At 38.2% G+C, this 27369-nt stretch overlaps 1 protein-coding gene across 1 annotated transcript; it reads left to right on the top strand.

Annotated features, from left to right (window-relative positions):
- The first annotated feature begins 309 nt into the window (after window positions 1-309).
- DNAAF10 (dynein axonemal assembly factor 10) lies at window positions 310-27369 on the top strand. The gene is made up of 8 exons (XM_020878573.2): window positions 310-611; window positions 11502-11602; window positions 13962-14092; window positions 16632-16733; window positions 19130-19245; window positions 19934-20068; window positions 23237-23334; window positions 26426-27369. The coding sequence occupies exons 1-8, from the start codon at window positions 429-431 to the stop codon at window positions 26631-26633; spliced, it is 1074 nt and encodes a 357-aa protein (XP_020734232.1). The 5' UTR covers window positions 310-428; the 3' UTR covers window positions 26634-27369.

Raw genomic sequence — 27369 nt, 5'->3', positions numbered from 1 at the left:
CAACCAGCCCCAGGGCTCCGCCCTCTTTCCTAAGACGTCCCTTGCGGAGGACCTAAACCGGGAGCTTGTGCCTGTTTGTTGGGGAGGGGAAGGCTGTCCTAAAATATGCCTGATTCTTAGGTTCGTCCTCTGCCCCCACCTCTCGCAGTCAGCATGCTTTATAACCCATAATCTGTATCTGTACGAAAGGCACTAGGTAAATCCATAGACAAGTTTGTGTTGTTGGGGAAGGAAACTCTTGTGTGCCTGCACTAGAGCATCCGGCATTATCTGAGAAACCTAAAGCTACTTGTTAGGTTTCTAGGGGCGCCTACGGCAAGCGGGACGGACAAACTATCCTTAACGTTTGGACTCTGGTTTCCAGGTTAGTTTCTCAGGGTTTGTCGGCTGTGTCCCGCTTGGCGGAGGCGAAATCTCTCGGCTGGACCATGTCGGCCTTCGAGAAGCCTCAGATCATCTCCCATATCCAGAAGGGTCTCAATTACACGGTGTTTGACTGTAAGTGGATGCCCTGCAGTGCCAAATTTGTGACCATGGGCAACTTCGCACGGGGCACCGGCGTCATTCAGCTGTACGAGATCCAGCAAGGGGACCTAAAGCTGCTGCGGGAGGTGGGTGCCGGGTCGAGACCTCCCAGTTCCAAGATCTGGGACTGCTGCTGGAGGGGAGTGCGGATCTTGGGGGCGGGAGTTCTGCGTTCCTTTTTGCCAAAGCCTTTGTCCAGAGTCCCCCCCAAAGCGCTGCTGAAGCTGCGCGGGAGTAGCGAAGCTGACCACAGATTGAGGAATGCTTCGGACGTCAACGCTTTGGTTCGAGACCTGAATTCTCATCGGGCTAATTCATTCGTGCCTTGCTGGTCCCTTCCTCCAGTCGTCCCCATCCCCCTCCCAGTCCAGTGCGAGGTCCCTGGAGGTGACGTTATGACTTCACATTTAAATTCGAGGCGTTTCTGGGCAGTGCGCAGCTGTTTGTGTAGTCTTTTAATAGGTACAAGATAGTAAAATACTTGGTCATACAAGCAGAGCCAAAGCAGGCACTAGGATGCCTGCTATGTAATTGGAGGAGGCAATCCAAAACAGTTATTCTTTCAACAAGTGTCAGTTGATTGCCTGGTATTCTCCAGCTAGTAAATGACAATGTCTTTGATTATTATGAAGTGTTTTTTTCTAGGGGTTAGAGAATCAACTAAATAATCAAACCAACAATACATAAAATACAAACTGAGATGAATTCTCTAATGTAAAGGCACATAGTTCTATGAGAGTAAAAACCAGAAAACGAGATTTGCATTGAGTAAAAGCTAACTAGGTCAAATTAGGAGTTGAGATTTCCAAGAGGAAACAGCTCAGCAATGAGGGAGAGAAATTATCTCCTTTTGAAACAAAACAGCAGAGAGGAGGCCTTGTAAATGCTGTAGATCATTTAAAAGATTTATGCCTGTTTTTGTAAGAAAAATGGGACATCAGTGAAGGGCTTTAAGCAGGGTGTGGCAAGGTTAGGTTTTCAAGTTTTGTAAAGGTTACACTAATGAAGAATTGGAGAATAACAATATTAACTAACCTTTTTATATCTCTTTACCAGTTTTTAAATGCATTTATTTGGGTTGCCTAGGGAAAAAAAAAGATCAATTATACTCAGATGTTAGCATTGTCATAGAGTACAGGGAAGTTTGTAACTCCAGGGACCAAAAACTATGGAGAGAATATGCTTGGAGGAGTTAGGGCCTCAACTGATAGGCAAAGGATGCATACACTTTCCTAGGAAAGCTTAGATTAGAAAGTATGTAAGGCCTCATCCCATTTTAAATTTCTATGAATGCCACTTTTCTTGTTCAGATTGTCTTTGCTAGCCAGGCACTCTGCTCCTAAACATGGCTGCTGCTTTCCTACCTTTCCTTATGTTTTTCATCACTTAGCCCCAGTCACCTGTTGCTATTCTAAGATCCAGTTCAGATTATTTGACTATTGACATCTCACTCCTGATCCCTACATAAAGTAACTTTTCTTTATTGCTTTCCTATGGTACTTATTATCTGTGCTAGGAATATATCCTTCTGTCCCATGTATCTCTAATTAGATTGTAAACTCCCAGAGAGTAAGGACAGTTCTTTAGTGTGGTATAAAAGGAGCAGCCCCTCAATAAATGATGTGTTAGAAGAATGAGTGAATTTATGTCTGTAAAAGGATATAACTTGGAACATTTAAATATTGATTTATTAATCATTAATTGATTGAGGCCAGGAGTTTGAACACATAGGAAACATTGAAATTGAAGAAAGAAAATGGTGAACTATCAGGAATAAATACTAGTGACATTTTTTTGGTAAGGCTTTATGACTTGTGTACATTTCATGAATACACTTGTTCCGTGAAGACAAATAGTGTTTTTTATTTCTTCTAGAGTTATAGAAGATTCTAGCAGTATTTTTTTTAAATAATTTTGCTTTTTAACTTAAGTAATGTATGTTCATGATAGAATATACCAAAAATATAGATAGGGAAAAGAAGTAAATTGATGTCACCCACCTCAACACTAGGAGTATCCACTTTGTATATTTTCACCTGTATCCTTTGACTCTTTTCTTTTTCTACCATAAATTTTCCATTGAGAACCTATCATTTCAAGGTACTATAATAAAGAAGGATCAAAGATATTTGAAAGATGAGTCCTTCTTCCTAAACAGCCTACTGCCTAAAGTGAGAGTAATACAAATGGACAGATTTGAGAGCTTACATTGTGTTTGGCTGTGATAATGCCGTGGAAAAGAACATAGGTTAAGAGCAGTCCCAGTGATTCCCAGCTCTTACTGTGCGCCAGGAACATCTGAATGTGTATCGTTACTGTTGTTTTGTGTGTACTTGTGTGTACGTGTTTTAAAATATTCAAGCCTTGGTTCCACCCCTGGAAACTGATGCACTGGGACTCTTTCTTGCCTCTAGACTAGTTTGAGTCCCAGCATCAGTATTTTTTAAACTTCCCCCAGATGATTATAATGAGTAGTATTAAGGGTTGACTATCTTCATTGTTTAGTCGCTAAGTTGTATCTTTTGCAACTCCATGAACTGCAGCCTGCCAGGCTCCTTCTGTCCATGGGGTTTCCCAGGCAAGAATACTGGAGTGGAATGCCATTTCCTCCTCCAGGGGGTCTTCCTCACCCAGGGATCGAACCGGAACCTCCTGCATTGGCAGGTGGGTTCTTTACTACTGAGCCACTTAAGTACCTTTGGGGCTTCCCAAATGCATTTTCCTTTCTTTTCCCTCTTTTTCCCTCTTCTAGAGCTAAGTTAGTTTCTAGCTATCATTTGCTAGTTGAATTATTGGTTAAAAAATTAGGAAACATAAAATATTAAGAAATTTGATTTTATCCCTAGAGAACTACCTCAAGCCTTGTGCTCCAGAGTCCATGGGTGCAGGATAAAAAGGAAGGAAGAAAATGGGTCTTTGTTGGTGCCTCCTTATTACCAATCAGATAGATAGGGAATGAAGGCAGGGTCTTCGTATACAATTGAGTAGTTTGTTAAACTGCACACAGGTTTCTGGCCAAGGGTTCAAGGGAAGGCTGAAATCCACCTCTCTCCAGTTTTTCCCCTCTTGTGTGAGACTTCCATCAGCCTGTAGAGGGCGCCTTCCACCCCCGCCCCCCAACCCTCCCTACTTGGCCCAACGTACTAGGGGTGGCCCTGGAAAGTGCTACAGTCGGGGATGTTTACACTTTAAAAATTAGTGATAATCTAATAAAGTTCTGCTTTCTTAGCCCTTGTGCCACTGAATTCACTGCTTGTTAACATTTGGTTGACTAAACCTTTTAATGTTAATTAAGTAGTGCCAGGATGTGGAGGAGGAAATACTGACAGGCTGTACTAGACCCACCCACAGATAGAACAAAAATAGCTCTGCTGGGAATTATCGATCATGGGCTTCCTTAATCACGTTAACTTATTATCATCTTTTCTTTTCCAAAGGTAAAACCTTTAGCAGGGACAAGGAAGGGTCCCTTTTATGAACTGTTAAAAAGAAAAATTAACTTTACTCCAATGTCCTTTCTTAATTTAGCTGATGTTATCATTTCCATGAACGTCTAAGGAAAGAGCAAACATTTCTGCTTTTTTAAGTCCACTTGCCAACTTAGCTCAGCCTTTCTGAGCAAAGCGCAGCCCTCCCTGCTGTGTAGATAACAAGATGTTTATACATTTGAGTTTACTTTTCAATATGTTTCTGTATTTTGAGTTTAATTTGATTCTTGATCGTTAATTTGATTCTTTAAACATCATTTGCAACAGACCACTAGTTAAATCTTTGATATAAGAATATATGGCTATCCTTTGATAAAAGGATACAAGGATAAAAAAATATCAGGAAGCATAAATATCATGTTTTTACATTTTATAAAGACATAAAGTAAAGGTAAAAACCAAATGAAAGTAGGTTTAAGTCAGGCCTTACTTATCTCCCCAATCTAGTTCAGGATTGGAGCATTTCTTTGGGACTTCTAAGGGCTCGAGTTTACAGAATGGGGGCTACATAGCAAATGTTTATTTAACTGATTTACATATAGTCCTGGAGACAGCCTATTGTAGTAGGAAGAGCTTGGAATATACTTGACTGGAGGAACCTTGGGTGAGTTTCTTCATCTTTTGAACCTGCTTGTCATCTGGAAAGGGGTGTCCCAAACACTTAGTTTGCAGTGGCATGTGTTAGAAACAGAAGGGATGGGCTAGTACAGAAGGACATCTAGAACAGTTATCTGATACATTGGTATTCCATATATGGATGCTGTTTTTATTATTACATATAAAGTGACACCGAAAACTATGGTCTATCAGATGAAAATATGATGGGAGAAAAGGGAACATGACCTCCAGCGGTGGTTTCCCTCTCTCCAGCACTGGGACTGAGAAGTTAAGCCATGTTCATTTATTACTTTCATTTAACAAATGTTGAACACCAATTAGGTGTTGAACAAGTTGCTGAGGGCCCCGTTCCTGTGGTATTCATTCTAGGAAGGGAGGAAATAGATAATTGAGTGAGTAAAAGAATTTTGTTGATAAGTGAAATAAGATTAAACAGGGCAAATGATTGGGATTTGGGGTTTCACTTAAGATTGGAGGGGTGGGGAGGATCTCTTAGAGGCGTTGACATTTAAGCTGAAATCGGAGTTGGTAGAAGACATGGTGATGTGGGGGAAGACCAGTCCCGGCAGTGGGAACAGCAAATGCAAATACCCTGAGGCAGCTTGACTGGTGAGTCTGAAGAGCAAAAATGCAGCCGCAGGTGTGGCTGGAGTGTGAAAGGAGAGAAGCCAGAAATGAGTTCGGAGAGACCAGCAAGTTCAGCCTTCAAAGGGCTTTGTACATTTATATACCACAAGCCTTGGTGCCACTCCTGTGGGTCTATGCCTCTAAGTGTAGATGCATTTTTATCTCATTCCATTCATTATTTGCAATAAACCCCTCTTTTAGAATCCCTGCAATACACACGTGAAAATTATTGAGTATAGGCCCCACCATGGACTAATATTAGAGTAGTTCTCAGGTTGTTTTCTACTAAGGTAGGAATTCTCAGATGTGTTCAGGTGTCAGTACATCTGGACATTGTAGTGTGGTTTTTAGAACAACATGAAATACTGTAATAATCAGTTCCACCTCTGCACAAGGACACGTTTTCCCAGTAGAAAAAAATACATATACTCTGAGTATATATATTATATATACTTTGATATTTGCATCACAGGAAGTAACCATGCATAAAAATTTTAATCCTCATTTCCAGGTTTTCTTATTGCTGTTTATTAGCTAGTATTTCCTAGCAGACAGACTAAAAAAAGTTTAGTTTAAGAAAACTTAAACCTGAGAAAAAAAATCCATTAGCTCTGTGTGTGTGTGTGTGTGTGTGTGTGTGTGTGTGTGTATGTGTGTGTATCTGTTTGTGTATCTGTGAATTTATGTTGGTTCTGGAAGATCAGTGGTTGCAGTTTTTTGGTTTCTCTATTCCACACGGTCTAAAGGCAAAAGTTAGGTAAAGCCATAATAGAGGAAAACACTGGCTTCCCAGTTTTTTTATTAGTAGCAGTAAACACTTGGAAGTGTGTGCTTCCTACAGGAACTGAAAAGCAGGGCTCAGCTTTTTTCTCTTCCATGACCTAGGAGGAAGCGAGACCCCATCACAGACTCCTGGGGAAAGCAGTGGAATTATGGGAAGCAGAATCTTTAGCTGGTGGAAGGGAAGACAGTGGGTGACAAATCTTCCCAAGGCGATTTGGGGAAGAATTTTCCCAGAGAGTTTCATCAATATATGGTGCAAGCCCACCTGTTTCTTACCCGAGAGGTCTGTTCACATCTTCTGCCTTAGACTGAGGGAATCATTAGCAGTGACCTGGACCTGGGGGAGACCCAGGCCCTGCGTGAGACAAATGGGAGGAAAGAGTGGGGAGCTGTTTCCTCAATTGGTCCAAGTTGGAAGTCTGAATTAGTTTAGCTATAGAAATTGTGTTCTAATAGTGTGATTAAGTGGTTCGCTACAATGATTAGTTAATTGAGTGATTAGCTATGTCAGTATTAACATATTGTTGCAGGTATTTTATTGGGAGAAGGGGGTGGTGGGGAGGATGTAAATGATTTGGAATTGGAAACTGCTTTATTGAATTGACAAAATTGTGATCCTCCATGGTGTCCCATTGTAAGATATGTTTTCCATAAAATTGGAAAAAATAGCTGAAATAGATGAATATCAGTTTTCTGATATCAAATATTAACTGATGCTATCTCAGATCACCAGTGTGTTAAAAAGGAGAAAAAATTAACATTCTGTGTTCTAGTCTCATCAGTACAGTCTTTTACCACCATGTTATTGCGGGTGTCTGAGTAAACAAAATTTAATCAAAAGGTCCTGGACAGTTCCAAAGAGTCCCAGCTTTATTTTAGGCCAGGCTACCTAGTAACTGCTAGTTCATCCAGATCCCAGGCAGAAAGCTCAGCAGGCTGGGAGTTTCCAAAGCCCCAGAGCATATGATGATTTCTTTTGAATCATGAAAGAGAAGTTCAGTTATAGTTTGTGTTACGTGAATTTTATTTTCTTATTTGAAAATAGCTGCATGTATCCTATGTGGAAATCCTCAACCAAACATTGAAAGTGGTAGGAAAATTGCTTTCACAACGTACATGAAATAGGCCAACCCTAGTGGTAGGGTTGAAGATTGGCCCAGCAACTCAAAAGATTACAGGGGAAGTGCCCTAGAAACTGGGGAACTCTGTAGAGGGAAAGAAATTCATCCAGATACATCTCTAAGTGAAAAAAATCAAGTCAATGGACAATATATTGACATTACGATGCTCTCTGTATTAAACCAAATTTCTATGTAGTTGTAAATAGGTAGCAAAGGGTCTAAGACAATGGGGATTACTTCTGGGAAGTGTCAAAGGGAAACTTACTTTTCACCCTTCAGGTCTTTGGTTTTGTTTGCATCATTATAGGGAACATGTACTATTTTTGTTAAAAATAAAAGGAAAAAAAAAAAAAGGGGAACTTCCTTGGCAGTCACATGGTTAAGACTCTGCCTTCCAATGCGGCGGGTGTGGGTTTGATCCCTGGTCTGGGAACTGGGATACCACATGCTGCAGGGTATGGCCAAAAATTAAAAATGAATAAGTAAACATAACATGGTAAATCAGCTGCAGTGAAAAAAGAAAAAAGTTAAAGATTGCAAGAGACTAAATGAGAGAAATAGTTTTGTCCTGTTGAGCTGACAGTAGATGGAAGGTGCTATCCTGCAGCTAGAGTGCGATATGTGGATGTGTGTATATATGTGTGTGCACTCAGACACTCAGTTGTATCCAACTGTTTGTGACCCCATAGAACCTCAGTTCCATGTCCTCTAGAGTTTTCCGGGGGCCAAGGCACCCGGACATGTAGACTCCAAGATGGACTTCAGTGACATGCGCAGGTGGAGTTTGCATATGGCTATTTTCCTGATGTGACTACAATTACCTTTGTATAGCATGGGTTTGAACTGCATGGGTCACTTATACCTGGGTATTTTCTCAAGAGTTAATACTGCATTACTACGTGGTCCATGGTTGGTTGAATCCACGGATGCAGAGGAATCTTGGATATAGAGAGCTGACTGTAAGTTACATGTGGATTAACTCCTGTGCTGTTCAAGGATCAACTGTTATATATAAACTGAGAACAATACTCTTATTTTTATTTATGTTTATTTATTTGGCCAAGTGGCTGTGGAATTTTAGTTCCCCAAGCAGGGATTGAACCCAGGGCTTTGGCAGTGAAGGCTCGGAGTCCTAATCACTGGACTTCCATGGAATTCCCAACAGTCTTTTAAATTAAAGAAATATCAAAACATGCTAATCCATGCTAACAGCTGTGCCTTTGGTGCACACAGGTATACACATCTCTTTGCACTAAAACTGTCTCAGAGAGAATCAGACATAACCGTTCTCAGTTTATAGGATTCTGCAGGGAAAACTATACAAGACACATAAGTGGTTTTTATTTTTCCTGTTGTCACCTGGAAGAGTAATATCTTCAGTATATCCTTTTTCTTTAGAGGCTTTTAAAGAAGAATACGACATTAAATGCTGAAATCTGCATATTTGCAAACCAGTGGAGATATTAGAGGTGTCACCTTTTTAATTTCTTATTAGCGAGATGAGAAGAAAGGGAAAACTCATTCATTTGACATACAAGCATACCTCCTTTTATTGTGCTTCTCTTTATTGAATTCGCAGAGACTGAATCTTTGACAGATTGAAGGATTTTGGTAACCCTGTGCTGACCGAGTCTGTTAGCACTGTTTTTCCACCAGCACTTGCCTGCTTTGTGTCTCTGGATCATGTTTTGGTAATTCTTGTAATATATTTGTTTTGGTGACCTCTGATCAGTGACCTTTGATGATGATGATGTGATTGTTTTGGGATGCCATCAACCACACCCTGACAAAACTGAAGACTTAATCAGTAAATGTTGTCTGTGTTCTAACTGCTTCACTTGCTGACCTCCCTCCAACCCTCTTCCTCTCCTTGTTCCCTGAGACACAACAATATTGAAATTAGCCCTACAGTGGCCTCTAAGGAAGAGTCACAGGTCTCTCACTTTAAATAAAAAACCAAGAATGTTTACGTTTAGTGAGGAAGGCATGTTGAAAGCCTAGATGGGCCAAAAGTTAGGCCTCTTGCGTCAAATAGTAGCCAAGATGTGAATGCAAAGTGAAAGTTCTTGAAAGAAATGAAAAGTTGTACTCCAGGGAACACAGGAATGATAAGTGAAACAGCTTTATTACTGATATAGAGTTTTAGTTTTAGTGGCCTGAATAAATCAGCCACAACATTGCCTTAAGACAAAGCCTAGTCTAGTCCAGAGCAAAGGCCCTAACTCTTCAGTTCTTTGAAGGCTGAGAGAGGCGAGGGAGCAGCAGAAGAAAAGCTGGAAGTTGGCAGAGGTTGGTTCATATGGTTTAAGGAGAGAAGCTGTCTCCTTAACATGAAAGTATAAGATGAAGCAGCAGGTGCTGATGGAAGATGCTGTAGCAGGTGCTGCGGAAGCTGCAGCAAGTTATGCAGAAGATCTACTAAGATAATTCATGAAGGAGGCTCCACTGAACAGCAGATTTTTGGTGTAGATGAAACAGCCTTCTATTGGAAGAAGATGCCATCTAGGACTTGCATAGTGAGGGAGGAGAAGCCAATGCCTCAAGTCAAAGGACAGGGTGACTTGCTTGTTAAGGGGTAATACAGCTGGTGACTTTAATTTTAAACCAATGCTCATTGAACATTCTGAAAATCCTGATTCCTTTAAGAGTTATGCTAAGTATTCTGGCTGAGTTCTATAAATGGGACAATAAAGCTTTGATAACAGCATATCTGTTTTACAACAAACTGTTGAATATTTTAGGCCCACTGTTGAGAGCTACTACTCAGGAAGAAAAGGCCTTTCAAAATATTGCTGCTCACTGACAATATACCTGCTCACCCAAGAGCTCTGATGAAGATGAACCCATACGATTCACACTGATTTCATGCTTGCTAGCACAGCATCCATTCTGCAGCCCGTGGATCAAGGAGTAATGTCAACTTTCAAGTCTTGTTATTTAAGAAATACATTTCTTAAGGCTACAGCTGCCAAAGAAAGTGATTCCTCTGATGGATCTGGACAGAGTAAATTGAAAACTTTCTGGAGAGGATTCACCATTCTAGATGCCATTAAGAATGTTGGTGATTCATGGAAAGAGGTCAAAATATCAACATGGATAGAAGTTTGGAAGAAGTTGACCCAGACCTCATGGATGACCTGAGGGGTTCAGGACTTCAGTGGAGGAAGTAACTGAAGTTGTGGTGGACACAGCAAGAAAACTAGAATTAGAAGTGGAGCCTGAAGATGTGGCTGAATTGCCGGTCTCATGAGAAAACAGTAATGAATAAGGAGTTTCTTTTCATGGATGATTAAAGCAGTTAGCAATTTTTTGCCAATAATATATTTTTTAATTAAAGTATGTACATTGTCTTTTAGACATAATGATTTGCATGCTTAATAGGCTACAGGATAGTTTATTTATTTATTTATTTGTTACAGGATAGTTTAAACATAACTTTTACATTCACTGAGAAACAAAAATTCATCTGACTCAGTTTATTGCAAATGTTTGCTTTATTTTGGTGGTCTAGAACCAAACTTGCCAAATCTCCCAAGGTCTGCCTGTACTTTTCAGTTCAGTTCAGTTCTGTCACTTAGTTGTGTCTGACTCTTTGCAACCCCATGGACTGCAGCACGCCAGGCTTCCCTGTCCATCAGCAACTTCTGGAGCTTGCTCAAACTCATGTCCATAGAGTCAGTGATGCCATCCAACCATCTCATCCTCTTGTCATCCCCTTCTCCTCCTGACTTCAATCTTTCCCAGCATCAGGATCTTTTCCACTGAGTCAGTTCTTCACATCAAGTGGCCAGAGTACTGGAGCTTCAGCGTCTACATCATTCCTTCCAATGGATATTCAAGACTGATCTCCTTTAGGATGGACTGGTTGGATCTCCTTGCAGTCCAAGGGACTCTCAAGAGTCTTCTTCACCACCACAGTTCACATGCATCAATTTGCCATTCAGCTTTCTTTATAGTCCAACCCTCACATTCATACATGACTACTGGAAAAACCATAGCTTTGACTAGATGGACCTTTGTTGGCAAAGTAATATCTCTGCTTTTTAATATGCTGTCTAGGTTGGTCATAGCTTTTCTTCCAAGGAGCAAGCTGCTTTTAATTTCATGGCTGCATTGCAGGCAGATTCTTTATCAGCTAAGCCACCAAGGAAGCCTGCCTGTACTTTTAGACTATACAAAGATTACTGAAGGAAAAGCATGATAATTTTTTATCAGAAAACATTTTAATTGCTTTTTTAAATTGTGTGCCTTATTTAATTCCCATAATAGAGCCATGAATATGGATTACAAATAGGTGCTTACCTAAATAACATATCCTCTCTCCCTCCCGTCTATGAAGATTGAAAAGGCCAAACCCATTAAATGTGGAACATTTGGTGCAACATCTTTACAGCAGAGATATCTTGCCACTGGAGATTTTGCTGGAAACCTTCATATATGGTAAGATTATTTCATCAGTGTGAAGACATAAGCAGTTTCTTTGATAGTTGTGTTACGCTTCCACTGCAAGAATTCTCTAAGATTTTTTTGTTAAATTTTAACTATTTATAAGAATATTGCAATTACTTTTTAATATATATTTTTAGATTTCACATTTCAAATTTAAAATACTAACATTTTTCTTTAGCTTTTTCAAATAACATTAATATTTATTTCCACACATGCTGTTTAGTGCTAGCATTTAGCACCCATATTTGTAATAAAGGGCTATTCCCTCCACCATGAAGGATACAGTATATAACAATGCTCATGTATAACACTGAAAAATTAGATGTTTACATTTTAAGAAGATATTTGGCATTACACAATAATATATTTTTGTATGTTTTAATTTTTTTAACATAGAACTCCCAGTTCATTAAACTTTTCTGTTTTTATGCTTTAACTTACATCTGAGCACAACTTTTTAGAAACACATCTGTTGAGTAACTCAAGACAAACCTGTTTTGAATAAGCAAAATCTCAATAGTACCAAATGCTTTTAATTTTCATGTTTTACTTAGAGTTATTTCCTCATATTTAGAGTTGAATGAATTGAAATTCCTCTGTAAAAACTTTTTAAGACTATCTCTTAATCATGTAAAATATACAATAATGTTCTAGAGGAACTGTCTTCCCTACCTTGTGATCTTTTTTGATTCTAATTTAGAATCTGCTATTTTGTAACTGAACTACTTTGGCATATTTATTTGTCTTAGGATCATAATATAACATAGAATGAAGCTATTTTAATTCCATTTGCTTTAACCTCTTAATAATTAGCAGGCTTCCCAGGTGGAGCAGTGGTAAAGAATCTGCCTGCTAATGCAGGAGATGCAAGAGATGCAGGTTCGATCCCTGGGTCCGGAAGATTCCCTAGAGTAGGAAATGGCAACCCCCTCCAGTTTTCTTGCCTGGAAAATTCCACGGACAGAGGAGCCTGGCAGGCTACAGTCCACAGGGTTGCAAAGAGTCGGACACAACTGAGCAATTGACACACGTGCAATTAAGTTGGCGTTTACTAGAATGCAGAATGCATTAATTTTTACCTGCTGTGTCATATACTTTTAAAGAACTTGAGAGAGAGACCAGTCTGAGTGTTATTTTTTAAAATAGATGCATTTCAGCACAAAAGTGTGCAACAAATGTAACAGTTGACTGTCTTCCTAACAGAGCTTCCTAGTATAGGTGTTACTGCTTTATTTTCACTGGTAAGTCATAATTTCACTGGTAAGTCATCAGTTAAAAGAACTGATGTTTCAAAGTCTATGAAAAGAGTAAACCAGTTCTTTTAAACAGAACCTCAGTCCTCTTTAGTCTCTTGACGCTTTCACAATTAATGCCAAAAAGATAAACATCACCTCTGAACCAGGTGAACTTCTCAAATTTTATTTGCAAGATTTTACTGATAAATCTAGGCCTAGTAGTAAGTGGAGATTACATGTCATGAAGAACTAAGTTCATTAAAAAGAAAAAGTACAAGTATTGTTGAAAACTGACTTGCTGAAAAGAAATGTGGATAGAGGCTCCACTACAAAAGCAGAAGGAGGGGTGTGGAATGGAGAGAAACAAGAGAAGGGTGTATTAGCATAACCTGTGTGAGCCACTCACCCAGTCGTAGATTCAGACATACAGGAGAGGAGGTGCTTTCCAGCCTTCCCTTCACTTAACTAGCCTAGAATTAGAGACTTCAGCTAGTTTGCCTGTAGTATCTATTGTGGTCCGCGTGACGGTAAACTGAGAATGTAACTAGATGAAAATCAGTGTGGAACTCAGAAAATAATATTAAGGGAGAAATGCATACAAAGCAAATGCTGCTCCTGTTTTATCTCTCAAAAGATCTCAAGATCAAACTACCAAGGCCCACTTTGGAAACATTCTAAATCACTTTGAATTTACTCTGTATTTAAAGCAGTATTATCAGTCTCCATGTACTAGAGAGTCAACAGGTTTGGGGCCCCACCCTATAGATACTTGTTCACTATGTCTGGGAGGAGCCTATGAATCTGTATTTGTTTAGAAACATCCCTGGTGGATTCATGTGCAAAGGTCCTGGATCAATCGTCTTTGAGGACCATTGAGTAAAGTGGGTTCAGGAGTTAGAATTACAAGTTGAATGATGACAACTCTCACGGAGGCCTTGAAAGAAGCTAAAATATAGAGGAAAATTTGGAAGTAAATGTATAAATTACCTTAATTGAAAACCCCTTTTTAAAAAAAAAAAAATCAAAAATCTCAATATGGCCTGCATTCTTAGATTTGAGTAGTGAACTAAACGTTTGGGATGTGTGTAAGTAAGAAGCTGTGTTCTGTTGTTCAGGAATTTGGAAGCTCCAGAGGTCCCGGTGTATTCTGTAAAGGGCCATAAAGAAATTATAAATACTATAGATGGTGTTGGTGGACTTGGAATCGGGGAAGGGGCCCCTGAAATTGTGACTGGCAGCCGAGATGGTAAGTCAGAATATTCTGTGTATGTTAATTTTTTTTTTATTAAATCTCTGTGCAGCAATATATTCTATGTGGAAGTCTTCCTCAATCCTTGACCCCCTAAATCTAACTCTCTATTTTTTTTAATGGGCAAGTTTGATTGTGTATCCCTCAATCGTCTCAGGCTTTCGGGAGATTTCGAGATAGAGGCATAGCACTTACTATTTTAGTCTTGAGCTAGTTCAACTATTAACAACCATAGTTTCCTCTGAACCTTGAGGATTTAAAAAGTCTCTAGAAATTTTTGAGGTAGCTGACGATATACTGTGGGTGGCAGCTTTTCATTTTCTTTTTTTAAAAAGCAGAATTAGTACTTGTGAAAATTGTCATATTGACAGCTGGTTGAACACTGCAGTCTGTGGTCTTTCCGCTGAGCTTTGCAGGAAGCTTCCGGAGCTCCAACTCTGCTTTTCCCCCGCAGTGACTAACAAGCGACAGGCCTTTTGGGGTCCTGAGCTGTTATGAATTTAACAGTCAGAATTTTTTTGCTTCAAAAGGGGGACCTAAATGATTGGTACCTTTATTAGTTTGGCTAGTTTTTTTTAATGCTCAAGACCATGAAGAAATTGTTTTCACAGAAAAGTGGAATTTAATTTTCTAATAGTTTCTCAAGAGCAGCTGTGTTTTAGAAAAAATCAAATATTTTTTCCAATCGTAGAAGCAGTATGGAATATAGAAGGAAAAATTACAGTCTACCACACTAGCATAAATATCAGGTTGGTTTTCCTTTCTAGTCTAAGATACAATTTATTAACACTGTATTATCAGGGTTAACATGATTTAGTTTTGTTCTTTCTTAGTCTTTTTGTTTTTTGTCGCTTCACCAGGGCATGCGGAATCTCAGTTTCCGGACTAGAAATTGAACCTGTGTCTTTAGTAGAGGAAGTAGGGGGTGCTAACCACTGGACCGCCAGGGAATTCCCAATTCCCTCAATTTTGTATCTTAATCTTTTTATAGTTAATGTTTTGTCATATGATATTGCTGTTTTGGTGTGGTCTTCATAATTATCATTTTGATGCTTTATAATATTCCATCCTATCAGTGTATCACAGTTCCTTAGCCATGCCCCTGTTAATGAACATTCATTTGCATTTGCATTAAGGTTTTAATTGTTGTTTTGGGAGAATGACAGTGAAATGAGTATCATCATGTATGTAACTCTTTTGGAATAATCGTATTTTATCACTTAAGAAACTTGTCAAACTTCCCAAAGTACCTATTTACCATATCATCTATGGTAGATGAGGTAGACTGCCAGTTTGCCCACCAGCATTGATTCCTTTTTCCCCCTAATTTTAGAGATAAAAATGCTATCCAGTCCTGACTTGCATTAACGTCTCTCTGTATTTGGTTTTTAGTTAATTTTGCTTTGCAGATTTTCTATTTATGTTGTTTGTTCATTTAACTATTACAGACTTAACTGTTACCAATTTTTATGAGTTCTGTCATGTATAACATACGTGCTCAGGCATGTCCAACTCTTTGTGACCCCCATGGACTGTAGCCCTCCAGGCTCCTCCGTCCATGGGATTTTTCAGGCAAGAATACTGGAGTGGGTTGCCATTTCCTGTTCCAGGGGATCTTCCCAACCCAGGGATTGAACCTGTGTCTCCTGCATTGGCAGAGAGATTCTTTACCACTGAGCCACCAAGAAAGTCCATAGAGAAATTATAATAACTTGTCACATTTATAGGAAATTTATTTTTCCTTGAAGTAGCCTTTATAATGACCAACTTCATCCTTGGCCATAAATCTAGCGAAATATCTTCCCTTTCCCTGCATTTATAATCCTTCTCTAGGATTTTTTTTACCTTTTTTCTGTTCTCACTTGGGTACTTGCCTTATAACCATTTTATTACATGTCTTTGTGTTTTTTAAAATCAGTGACCCTAGTTAGTTTTCCCATAATTTACATTGAAATGAAGGAGTTAAAATTAAATTGAGAAGAATTACTGGTTACTTTTATCAACTTCTCTCTTCTTTATTGCCATGGGGAAATTAAACTGAATTGTATATGAAATGGTATTCTAAAGCTTCATATACGAAATCATAGATATAAAAATTAGTTTATTTATATGTATAAGAAAAATGCCAATGATTATATGGGTACTAAGGAGAAAACATTAAAATGACACTTGCTTTATTCTAAATAAATAGTACATTTGTTTTGGGCTTAAATCAAGAAAGTAAGGCATGGTTTAAATTACATAACATTTGTGTTTGCCTTGTCAGTCATACCTTGTTGATGACTTAAAGAACAGTTGTTGGCTTTGTTGTGTATCTGCTAGTTGGAAATAAAGTCAGATGGTATAACATGTGGGTTATATCTCTTATATTAAGTACAGCTTGCCCAATAACATGTCAGAAAAACGTGACTATTTCTCAGATATTGTAGCATCGATAATATCTCCATGTACATAGGAGGCCATGTGAAGAGAATGCAGAAAGAAATGCCATCATGCACTGTTGAATTTTGCCAACTCCTTTTTTTTTTCATGTCAGGAACTGTAAAGGTGTGGGACCCAAGGCAGAAAGATGATCCTGTTGCTAATATGGAACCTATACAAGGAGAAAACAAGAGAGACTGTTGGACTGTGGCATTTGGTAAATTTCTGAAGGATCTTACACTGAAACACCAGATTATAAAAAGCACAGTGCTTCAGGAAAGTCCTGACAGTTGGTTTAGAATCTCTTCTGTACATTATTCTGGCAGTTTATCGAGGCAAATAGACATGATGATTGGGCCTGGGGTTGAATTCTCACTGTGCTACTTACTGGCTTTGTGACCCAGGGCAAGTTATCAGGCTTCTCTGATTTTTGCTTGCTTCATTTATAAAATGGAAGTCATAATAGAATTTACCTAATAGTATTGTTATGAGAATTCAGAGTTAATACACGTAAAATGCTTAGAATTGTGCTTAGATATCAACTGTTCAAAAATACGGACTATTATTATTTATTTCTGTTTAACTTGGTAATATTGACCTAGTTTAGAACCACATGCCATTAGGGAAATTAAGTAGAGCCTTAGATGGTAACCTAACCAAGCTTACATTGTACGCTACACAGTGTGTGTGTATTTTCTAAAACTAATTATACTATTACAAAATTATATCTTAAAAATTTTATAATCATGTTCCTCTATTAATATACTTAAAATGAATATTGATGTTTGCCCTTGTATCTTTCACTGAGCACCAAAATTACAGTCATTTTTGCTATTAATAATAAAGATAAGATCCGTATTTAGTTTTAAACCATTATTTTCTTTCCCCTTTTTCTTAGTATAATCGGTGTAGATTAACAGACATTAAAAATGAGATTTAGCAATGTATGTGGCCTGTCTAGCTTTTTATGTTAGTTTTAAATTGGATTGTTGCTTCATCAGAGGAAAGTTTTAAATTTCCCATTTTAAAACTAAATTACCACTGAAATTGGGAGATTTCTATGTGTATATGTTATAATTACTATGTGTGTGTGTATAAGTAACAATATAAACCAAAAACATGCACACTTGGGAAGAAATTTCAGAATTAGTGTTTAAAATCATCATATAAAATTTATGTAATAATTAAAAAATAATTAACTTTGGGTCCATTAAAGGCTTTTTAATCATTGTTCTAAGGCATGTAAGTGCCGTTCTAAATATAGGACATTAAATTTAAAGAAAGGACATTTATCTGAAGCAGACTCTTATTTTAACTTCAAGGAGCTGGTAATTTTAATAAAAAGTGCTATTTACATTAATTGCATCACTCATACAAGGTCAGAGTGATAAAAGGTCACAGAGGCATGGATCAATACAGAAGGAATCCCAAGGGAGCCAAAAGAACATATTGACCTCAGTCCAAGGATATGTAGGATTTGAAACACTGAAATTGGGAAATTTCAAGCATTGGAAGAAGAGTATGTAGAAGGAATGGAGGTAGGAATAGCCTTAAAGATGGCATATGGCCACAGCCAGAGGTGTTTAGATGGTCTGGAGGTAGTGGTAAACCTTTGAAGGCTTTTGCAAGGATGAGATATGATCAGAGCTTTAGCTTTACACTGTGGTCATGTAGGCAGGATTGCTGAGTGGCAGAGGAAATGTGAGTTCTGAAGCTCTTTGCAGTATTCCAGGAAATATGTAGGTTTAAGAAGCAGTGAGAATGGAACAGAAGAGTAAATTCAGAAGATAACAATGTGGCAAAATAAATACAATTTGGCAATTTTTTTGGACATGAGGAACAGGGAAAGGATTATGTCCAAGGTAACTGAATTTTGAGGTTGACTATGAAGTGAATGATGTTAATTGAAAAAGTTCCACAGAGTATATAATAGTTTTTAAAGGAAGATGATGACATCAGTTTTAGACATCATCAGTTTCAGCTGCTGTCATGTCATCTTGGTGAACCCTCCAGTGGAAATGCAGGACTGGAGTTTATAAGAAAAGGGAGTAATCCAAAAAATTCCTGGATCTGAGCAAGATGAATTCAACTGCAGGTTGTAGATTTACTTCAACTGTGAGCATCTGATAACACCAGAACAACATTTTGCAAAATAAATAAGTTTAAAGTAGTTTTCATTTGCATTCAAAGAAAGCAATGGAAGTGTAACTGTATTTATTCTACCAAATCCTGCTATGCTTGAATTGTTAGTCTTTGCAAATAGAGTATAGAAAGAATATTTGTTTTCAATTTAAAATCCAGTAAACACTTTCATATACCTCTTGAGCACAGAATCTCAGTAAAGAGCTTTTTTGATAAACAATATCAGACACTAAATTAATAATCCTGGTGTCCTATAGGATTAGTAAAATGAGATTCTACCCAATGTGACTTCTTCACCTGATTTGGTACAAGTGACCTGTGTAGTTTTGTAAGGTTATTTTTTTGTTTTGTTTTTTATTGGAGTATAGTTGATTTACAATGTTATGTTAGTTTCAGATGTCCATAAGTTTTTTTAAGCAGCCTTCAAATCAGCGTTTAAAAAGATCTGAAATGCCATGTCCTGATTTCCAGGCAACACCTATAATCAAGAGGAACGTGTCGTGTGTGCCGGCTATGACAACGGAGACATCAAGCTGTTTGATCTTAGAAATATGTCCTTACGGTGGGAGACTAATATAAAAAATGGGGTAATGTGCATTTGCATTCTTTGCAGTTTCTCTGAATGTCGTTTCCACACACCTCTGAACTACAAAAGGAAAGCACCCCTAATAACTCATCTCAGTAAAACTCCTTTATGAATGGATGGTTCTTAACCTTTAGGGTCTGTGAAGTCCTTTGAGGATCTGATTAAAACTCAGGGACGCTCTCTGCAGAAGGAGAACACACACCCAGGTGTGGTGTGACAGTACCTGGTGGGTCACCGCCCCTGCACCCATCTCTGGATGCCTGTGGGCTACGCAGTGTGATGTTAAAGTGAGCTGGTGATATCAGGAAGCCCGAGATTGTAATTGACTCCCAGGTACTTGCAGGTTTTTGGTTCCTGGGTTGTACATCTTTAGTGAAGAATGTGGTTCCTTCCTGTTTCCTCTAGTCAGCCTTGACTTAACTTTATAAAAATCATTATGTAATAATGGTAAAATGTTAAATTATGGCTTTCCAAATGTACCTCAGTGCCTTAGATGATTATGGGATCTTACTAACCGAGAAGAAAATTTTCTAGTTACAAGTATTTGGTATACAGATTCAAAAGATAAAATGATTGTTTTTTAAGTGCTTTCACATGAGCCAATAATGTGAAAGTTGTTTTACTTGGTTTGAAAGAAACTCTTGGTTATAATCATTGGAGCATCACTCATAAATATTCTCTATTTTCAGGTGTGTAGCTTGGAGTTTGACAGAAAAGACATAAGTATGAATAAGTTAGTAGCTACATCTCTGGAAGGAAAGTTTCATGTTTTTGACATGAGAACACAGCATCCAACCAAAGGTTTTGCTTCTGTTTCAGAAAAGGTAAAGAGGAGGGAAATACCTTTCTATGAAGAATGTTCATATTAATAGCTTGCTTTAGACTGATAAATAGAATGAGTCACCAAGTTCCTTCCAGGTTTTTTGCATGAAGGGAGCTATTTTTAATATATTCTTGTAGGATCTTGATAAGTTTTTCTGTACAAAGAATACTTTTCCCAAAGTTTGTCAGTTTCATATTTCTTGATTATATTCATAATAAAGGCCTTCGTTGGTAGTGACTCTTATTTTGTAGTTTAAGAGCAATCACAAGAAAACTAGCTGGCTTAAGAAATTAGTCAACGATAAGTGGGAAGGAAATCCAAAAAAGAGAGTATGTCTGTCTATGTGTGGCTGATTCACTTTGTACAGCAGAAACTAACGTAACATTGTAAAGCAACTGTCAGAATTTTCTTTAAAAAATTAAGAAAAAAAAAATTTGGTTAACAAAACATAGTCTGGTGTTTCCTAATAAATATGTTTGTATTAATACCCAATTATATACTTTTAGGTATATGCCAGTATCCCAGCCCGGGGATCAAACCCAGCCTCCTGCATTGCAGGCAGATTGTTCACCATCTGAGCCACCATGGAAGCCCAATATATACCTTAACATAATACTAATCATATACTTTTCAAAAATGTATCAACATTTATCCATGTGTGCTCAGTCGTGTCCAGCTCTTTGCGACCCTACAGACTATAGCCCACCGGGCTCCTCCAGGGGATCTTCCCAACCCAGAGATCAAACCCGCCTCTCCTGCATTACAGGCAGATTCTGTACTGCTAAGCCATCAGAGAAGCCTCGTAGATATACTTTGCCTTGTTCCAAATAGTGTTTAAGGTAACTTAGAGGGAAACATTTGGTATTACAACATTAGAAAAATTGATAAAGAAAGCAGCACAAGTGGAAAGCACTGGTTTAAAAAAATGAAATTGCCATCCGGAGTAAGGGGATGGCATAAAGTTCCTGCTGAAACATCCCATCATTTGCGAGAGATGAGTTGGAAATGTGACTATGAGCTTCCTCGAGTATAAAAGAAAAGAAAAATTAGTCTCAGATTTGTAGTTTCCATAATATTAAATTATGTAAGTTGCTCAGGAAATAAAAATTCACTCCCTTGCTCCTTTTCCCTCTATCATGGAGTCAGTAGTACTTCTCAGACCTTCATATTTTGTCTTAATATTATTAAACTAATTATTATTGCATACAAATTACTGTTACTGTTCAGTGAACTGTAATCTTAAGGTAACTAGCTATCCACTGTAATTTTGTTTTGCCTTTGTCATTCCAGAATATATAAAGTATCTATCTGCAACGTAAGTGAAGTAAAAGTCACTCAGTCATGTCTAACTCTTTGCGATCCCATGGACTATACAGTCCATGGTATTCTCTAGGCCAGAATACTGGAGTGGGTAGCCTTTCCCTTCTCCAGGGGATCTTCCCCACACAGGGATCGAACCCAGGTCTCCCGCAGTTGGTTTCTTTACCAGCTGAGTCACAAGGGAAGCCCATCTGCAACATAAAGCACTTACTAAATTGTTCCAAATACAATCATTAACACATTTCTCCTTAACTGGAAATTACAGTGTCTCCAAAAAAAAATTTTTTTGTTACATTTAGTTAATCCAGTAATTGCTAAATCTGTCAAATAAAAGACTGGCGTATTTTAGTCATTTCCCCTCTTACTTTTTGCTTTTTATCAGCTTCCAGGAGAAAAAGAGAAGTTTAAGCTACAAAACAAATTAAGATTTAACAGCTTGAACCTAGTCACTTGAGGACTCTCACATACTTAAAGTGTATCTTTTGAGATATGTGTTTTTCTCTGCTAATGGTAATTCTCTTAAAAGGCTATTAAAATCATATGTCAAGACTGATCATTAGCTGAAATGCAGATGTCTTCTGTGTGGCTTAAATCAAGTTCGCTGGTCTCACTACTTCTACGAAGCAGAAGTCTTTTCTCCCTCCCCCATCCTCCTGTCTCCCCCTCCCCCCTCGCTCTCTCAAGTTCCACACAGTGAATGTAGCACTATAAGGATTGATTTACAAGCTGTTAGCATTCATCCAGTTGCTATTTCTATCTTTAATATGACTGATAAAGGACCGGGCTTGTTACAACCATAAACACGGTCTGTAAGTCCTCCTGACCCTTGTTTTAAAGACTAGACAAGTACAGTGGTGTAAATTACAGATAAGACTTGGAGCTTTATATTAAATTCATTCTATTTATGGTAATTCTTGGTACTTACCACTCAGTTTTGTTGTGAACATAAAACTGCTCTAAAAAAGTAAAGTTGTTAAAAAGAAGTTCAGTCCATCCTTTTTTCTCCTTAGAAAATATTTTTCTTTTTTTGTATTTTAAGGTTTTTTTTCTCCTTAGAGTGAGCTAGAGATATTTAAATGTATAAAATCTATTTGCATAACTTGTATGATACTATAAAGCTATATGTTAAGACTTTTAATCTGATAAGTTTTTTTTAAGTTCAGCAGAACTTTGCTTTATAAAACTAGAAAAATGATTCTTTTCCTAATTTCTGTTGGGCCCTTATAAATCTCTGTAGCCATTATAAAGAGAAGTGCCAGGGGACTTGGTACTTTCACTGCCCAGGGTCCAGGTTCAATCCCTGGTTGGGGAACTAAGATCCCACAAGCCATGCAGTATAGCCAAAAAAAAATTTTTAATTTAAAAATAAACAAGAAAGCTTAAAAAGAGACACATGCCAGAAAATAATTACTTTTATAACAGTGACTGAAATGATCGAAGTTACTAAAATTGTCATTGATAGAGGTAAAAATTGTTTTTTTACAGGTTTCTTTCTAGGACAGCTTTTTTTTCCTAATTTGTTCTATTGAAGTATAGTTGATTTACAATGTTGTATAAATTTCTGCTCTACAGCAGAGTATTTCAGTTATATGCATATATCCATTCTTTTTCATTTATTTTCCAATATGGTTTATCACAGGATATCGAATATAGTTGCCTGTGCTAGAGTAGGACCTTGTTGTTTATCCATTCTGTATGTAATAGTTTGCATCTGCTAATTCCAAACCACCAGTCCTTCCCATCCCAGCCCTCCTCTCCCCTGGCAACCACAAGTCTGCTCTCTATGTAAGGTAGTCTTTCTTTATCCTAAAAACTTACACACCGCTTATGTGCCTCTTGTTCTGTCCAGGCTCATAAATCTACTGTGTGGCAGGTCCGCCACCTGCCACAGAACCGGGAGGTCTTCCTGACGGCGGGGGGCGCCGGCAGCCTGCACCTCTGGAAGTAGTAAGTCTCTGCCAGCGCACTGTGGGTTTAGATGACTTGTGGGCGTAAAGTAGGATTCGACTGAACTCTCTGGTTTTCCTGACTTAGTTCACTTTGATATGACTTTACATTTCATGGTATTACATAAGAATTACTTTCTAAGCTTTTTTTTTTTACCAATATACTTATTTATATTTTATAAATAGCAATATAAACCTTTTAACACAACAAATAGGTTTTATAGTAGTATGTTCCATGCTTTAGAGTAGCTCATGAACACTTCATAAATTTGAAATCGTGGCTTTTGCTAGTTTTTTTTTTTTTTTTTAATAGGAAGACGTTGACTGAAGGTTTTTGTGAAATATTATTATTCGGTCATCAGAACAGAACCTTTGGAAGAAAGGAAAGGGGCTGAAATTCTTAAGTTTTAGATCCTGATAATTGACTTGCCCAAGTTCAGGTGACGTCACTGTGATAGGACAGGAACAGAGCTTGTAGACGCTTCCCGGCCTCCAGGAAGAGCCTTGTCATTGTGTGCGCGTGTCTGCTCTTACTCTCTATTTGCCTTTCCAAGTGGGCTTTCCCCTTTCCTGTAGGTTCTTGTCCACATGGAGAAGACCCTTTAACATTTCTTTTAGGGTAGGTTTAGTGTTGATGAGTTTCTGCTTGTCTGAGAAGTTGTTTTATGTCTCCTTTTATTCTAAATGATAATCTTTCCGGGCAAAACATCCTGGGTTGCAGATTTTTCCCTTTCAACACTCTGAGTGTATTGTGCCATTCCCTTCCGACCTGCAAAGTTTCTGCAGAAAAATGAGCTGATAGCCTTCTGGAGAGTCCTTTGTATGCGACTTTCTGTTTTTCTCTTACTCCCTTTAGAATATTTGTACACTTAATGTCATCCCAGAGTTCTTTTAAACTGTTTTCATTTATTAAAATTTGTTTTTCTTTTTGCTCCTCTGATTGGGTGATTTTCATCATCCTGTTTTCATTTATATATTTATATATAAATATATGAATATGAATATATTCATTTATATATTCTTCAGTATCACTGTCTGTTATTTGTTTCTTTTATATTTTTTTTTCACCTATTGAGTTCTTAATGATCTTTATATATTTTCTAGTTCTTTGTTAAAATTTTCACTGTGTACATCTGGTTTTTTCCCCTAATTCAGTTAACATTTTTCTTACCCGTGCTTTAAATTCTTTATCTAGTAAATTGTTTATTTCTGTTTCATTATTCTTTTTCAGAGATTTTCTCTGGCTCTTTCAATTGAGTGCAGTTCTGTTTTGCTTAACTTTCTCTGCCTCTGTGCCTATGTACGTCTTAAAGGAGGTTTTTATGTGGGAGACTGCGTGTGCACGGTAGCTTTGGTGAGCGAGTGGCATCTGACGTGGACACAAGTTGCATCTTTCCTCCGGGTAGCTGGCAGCCGTCACTCTGGTAGGAGGTGTGCCTGGAGATGGAGGGGCTCGGGCTGGAGCCGGGGATGTGGTGGGACCTCCCCTCTGTTCAGTGGCCATTATTGCCCTATTAGGGTAGGGGTCTGATCCCAAGTTGCTGAACAGAAGCCAGGGAGGTGGGCGCAGGCTGCAGCCTTCCTGTGAGTCCCAGTGGCCCTCCAAGCAGCCAAGGGGACTTGTCTCCCCAACATAGGACCTGGAGGTACCCACTCTGTAGCTCGCATCACCTACCCCCCAGGGCGGGTGTCTGCCTATGTTTCTCCGCTTTTCCTCTGAGTCCCTTCCCAGGGGCCCAGGTCCTATCCGATCACTTTTCTTTTCTTTTCTTCCTTTCCCAATTCCATGAGTTTCTTCTCACAGCTTGGTTGTACAGAAATCCTTGTGCCAGTTTCCAGTTAGTTTTCAGTGAGTTGTTCCTGTTTGATGTGTTTGTAGGGAGAGGTGAGCTCCACATCCTATTCTCAGCCATCTTGATCAGTTTCCACTGATTTAGGGAAAGAAAAAAAAAGATCTTTGTTATCTTTTAAATACTAAACAACTGCAGGCTTTGCCAAGAGACATGGAAAATGTCTGTTCATCTAAATGTTGTATTCTTTTTAAAAATCAAAAGGAGGTGTAGGGTCTGAGAGGAAGAAAGGATAGGCGGTTATCTGCTTATCATTTCTTTGTTTCTATTCTGCTTCTGAATTGCTTCATGCCTCTTGAAAGTCTTGGCCTTTATTACTACTTTTGAAATAAGGGTAGTCATAGTTGATACCTAACAGGCTTTCAAAGACCTTCAGAGGAATACCCCTGTGTTTCACTAGGAGCACATCTCCATGGGGGACAGGTGTTTCATTTCTCACTTTCTCAAATCTAGACCAAATCATATTTATGAGTTGTTAACCTTCAGCTCTTTTTATGTTATAATTTTATATTTTTAGCTGATAGAAGATCAAACGTTCTAGAACTCACTCTTTCTTTTTTGAGGCAATGATGTCCAGGTCTAAAATCTCCTCCCAATAGCACTTTGCCTTAGAAATGGTACATAGAAGGCCCTTCAGCTTGGAGGAGCTCTGGGCTTAGAAACCAGCGTCAGTGTCTCTTCTGGAAGTGTTAAGATGAGGTTTTGCAAATGTTACTTGTAAGGCAGAAGGTTACTTGTGGCATCTTAACAATCCACATCTAGAGAATTATAGTAAAAGATGATTAAGAGCACCAGATCAATTTTATTAAAGATGCTAGATCAATCTAGAGCTTTCATAGTAAGATAAAAAATACTCATGCTGAACAGAAATGATGTTTCAATGTTTTTAGTAGAAATAATGGCTTTTTATGAGATTTGTGGGGTTTGGGCTTGAGGTTGAAATACTGTCTCCTTATTGCAATACAACTCAACATTAGAAAGATGTCTTGTGTTAGTCAGACAGTTGTGTCCGACTCTTTGCAACCCTATGGACGATAGACTGCCAGGCTCCCCCTGTCTATGGAATTCTCCAGGCAAGAATACCAGAGTGTGTATTCACTTCCTTCTCCAAGAAAGATGCCTTAATATTTATCAGTTCCAATAGTCAAGTGAGAAATAAAAATAGCTATTGGAGCACATGTGTAAGAATAAAATGACAAATACTAAGGTTTATCTCCTCATACACTTTGATCTTATTTTCAGCGAATACCCGATTCAGCGATCAAAGAAAGATTCCGAGGGTGTAGAGATGGGAGTTGCAGGTTCCGTCAGCCTTCTGCAGAATGTTACGTTGTCTACTCAGCCCATTTCAAGTTTGGACTGGAGTCCAGATAAGAGAGGTCTGTGCATCTGTAGTTCATTTGACCAAACGGTGAGAGTGCTGATTGTTACAAAACTCCACAAAATTTGATCTTTGGATTTGAAACCCTCCAAAGCAAATACTCAGAGAATGTAGAATACGTTCTGGGATCCTCTGACCCTCACTGAACAAAGTGCGGTTTGACTGATGGGAAAAGGCCCCAGACAAACCTCTGGGCCAGCCTCTCTCTGGCTGTGAAAGGTCACACGGCCTGACCGGGGTCCTGACTGGGTGGTGGTTTGCTCTTGCACACGGGGCACCAAGGTCTCCAGAGCCAACTCTGTTCCTCCCCCTCCATTTCTAATAAAAAGTTGCAGCTTTTCTATAATTAATTATTTTAAATTTGTTCTATGTCCTCAGAGTTTCATATTCTGTAATCACATTTGTATTATTGCATTTTAGTCTTTACAGGTTTGTAGTAGTGATTTAATTTGTTTTAAAATAGTTTACCTTGGTAAGACTATTGTGAATTAACCTTCATAAATAAATACACTTTGAGATATTTCAGTGTCAGTAAATCTCCATGAAGAACATTGCTCTATAAAATACCAAAGTGACATGGTCATCAGTTTTCAGCAGTTTAACTCAGAATGAAATGCTGTGATTGACAAAGACTTTTCTTTTTTAGATTTTTTTAATCTTAAAAAACAAGTTGAATGCTGGAGACTTCAGTTGCTGACTGTGATGATGTTGAGATGTATAAGACTGTGGGACTTTTGTAGTCTTGTTTTTTGTCAAACTTTTTAATATATTTTGTGAATAAATTTTGTTTTTGAAGTCTGTAGAA

Source organism: Odocoileus virginianus, chromosome 2 (genome assembly GCF_023699985.2).
Source record: "Odocoileus virginianus isolate 20LAN1187 ecotype Illinois chromosome 2, Ovbor_1.2, whole genome shotgun sequence".
Classification (NCBI taxonomy): domain Eukaryota; kingdom Metazoa; phylum Chordata; class Mammalia; order Artiodactyla; family Cervidae; genus Odocoileus; species Odocoileus virginianus.
Note: the sequence above shows the minus strand (reverse complement) of the source record. Positions and strands in the feature narration are given on the sequence as shown.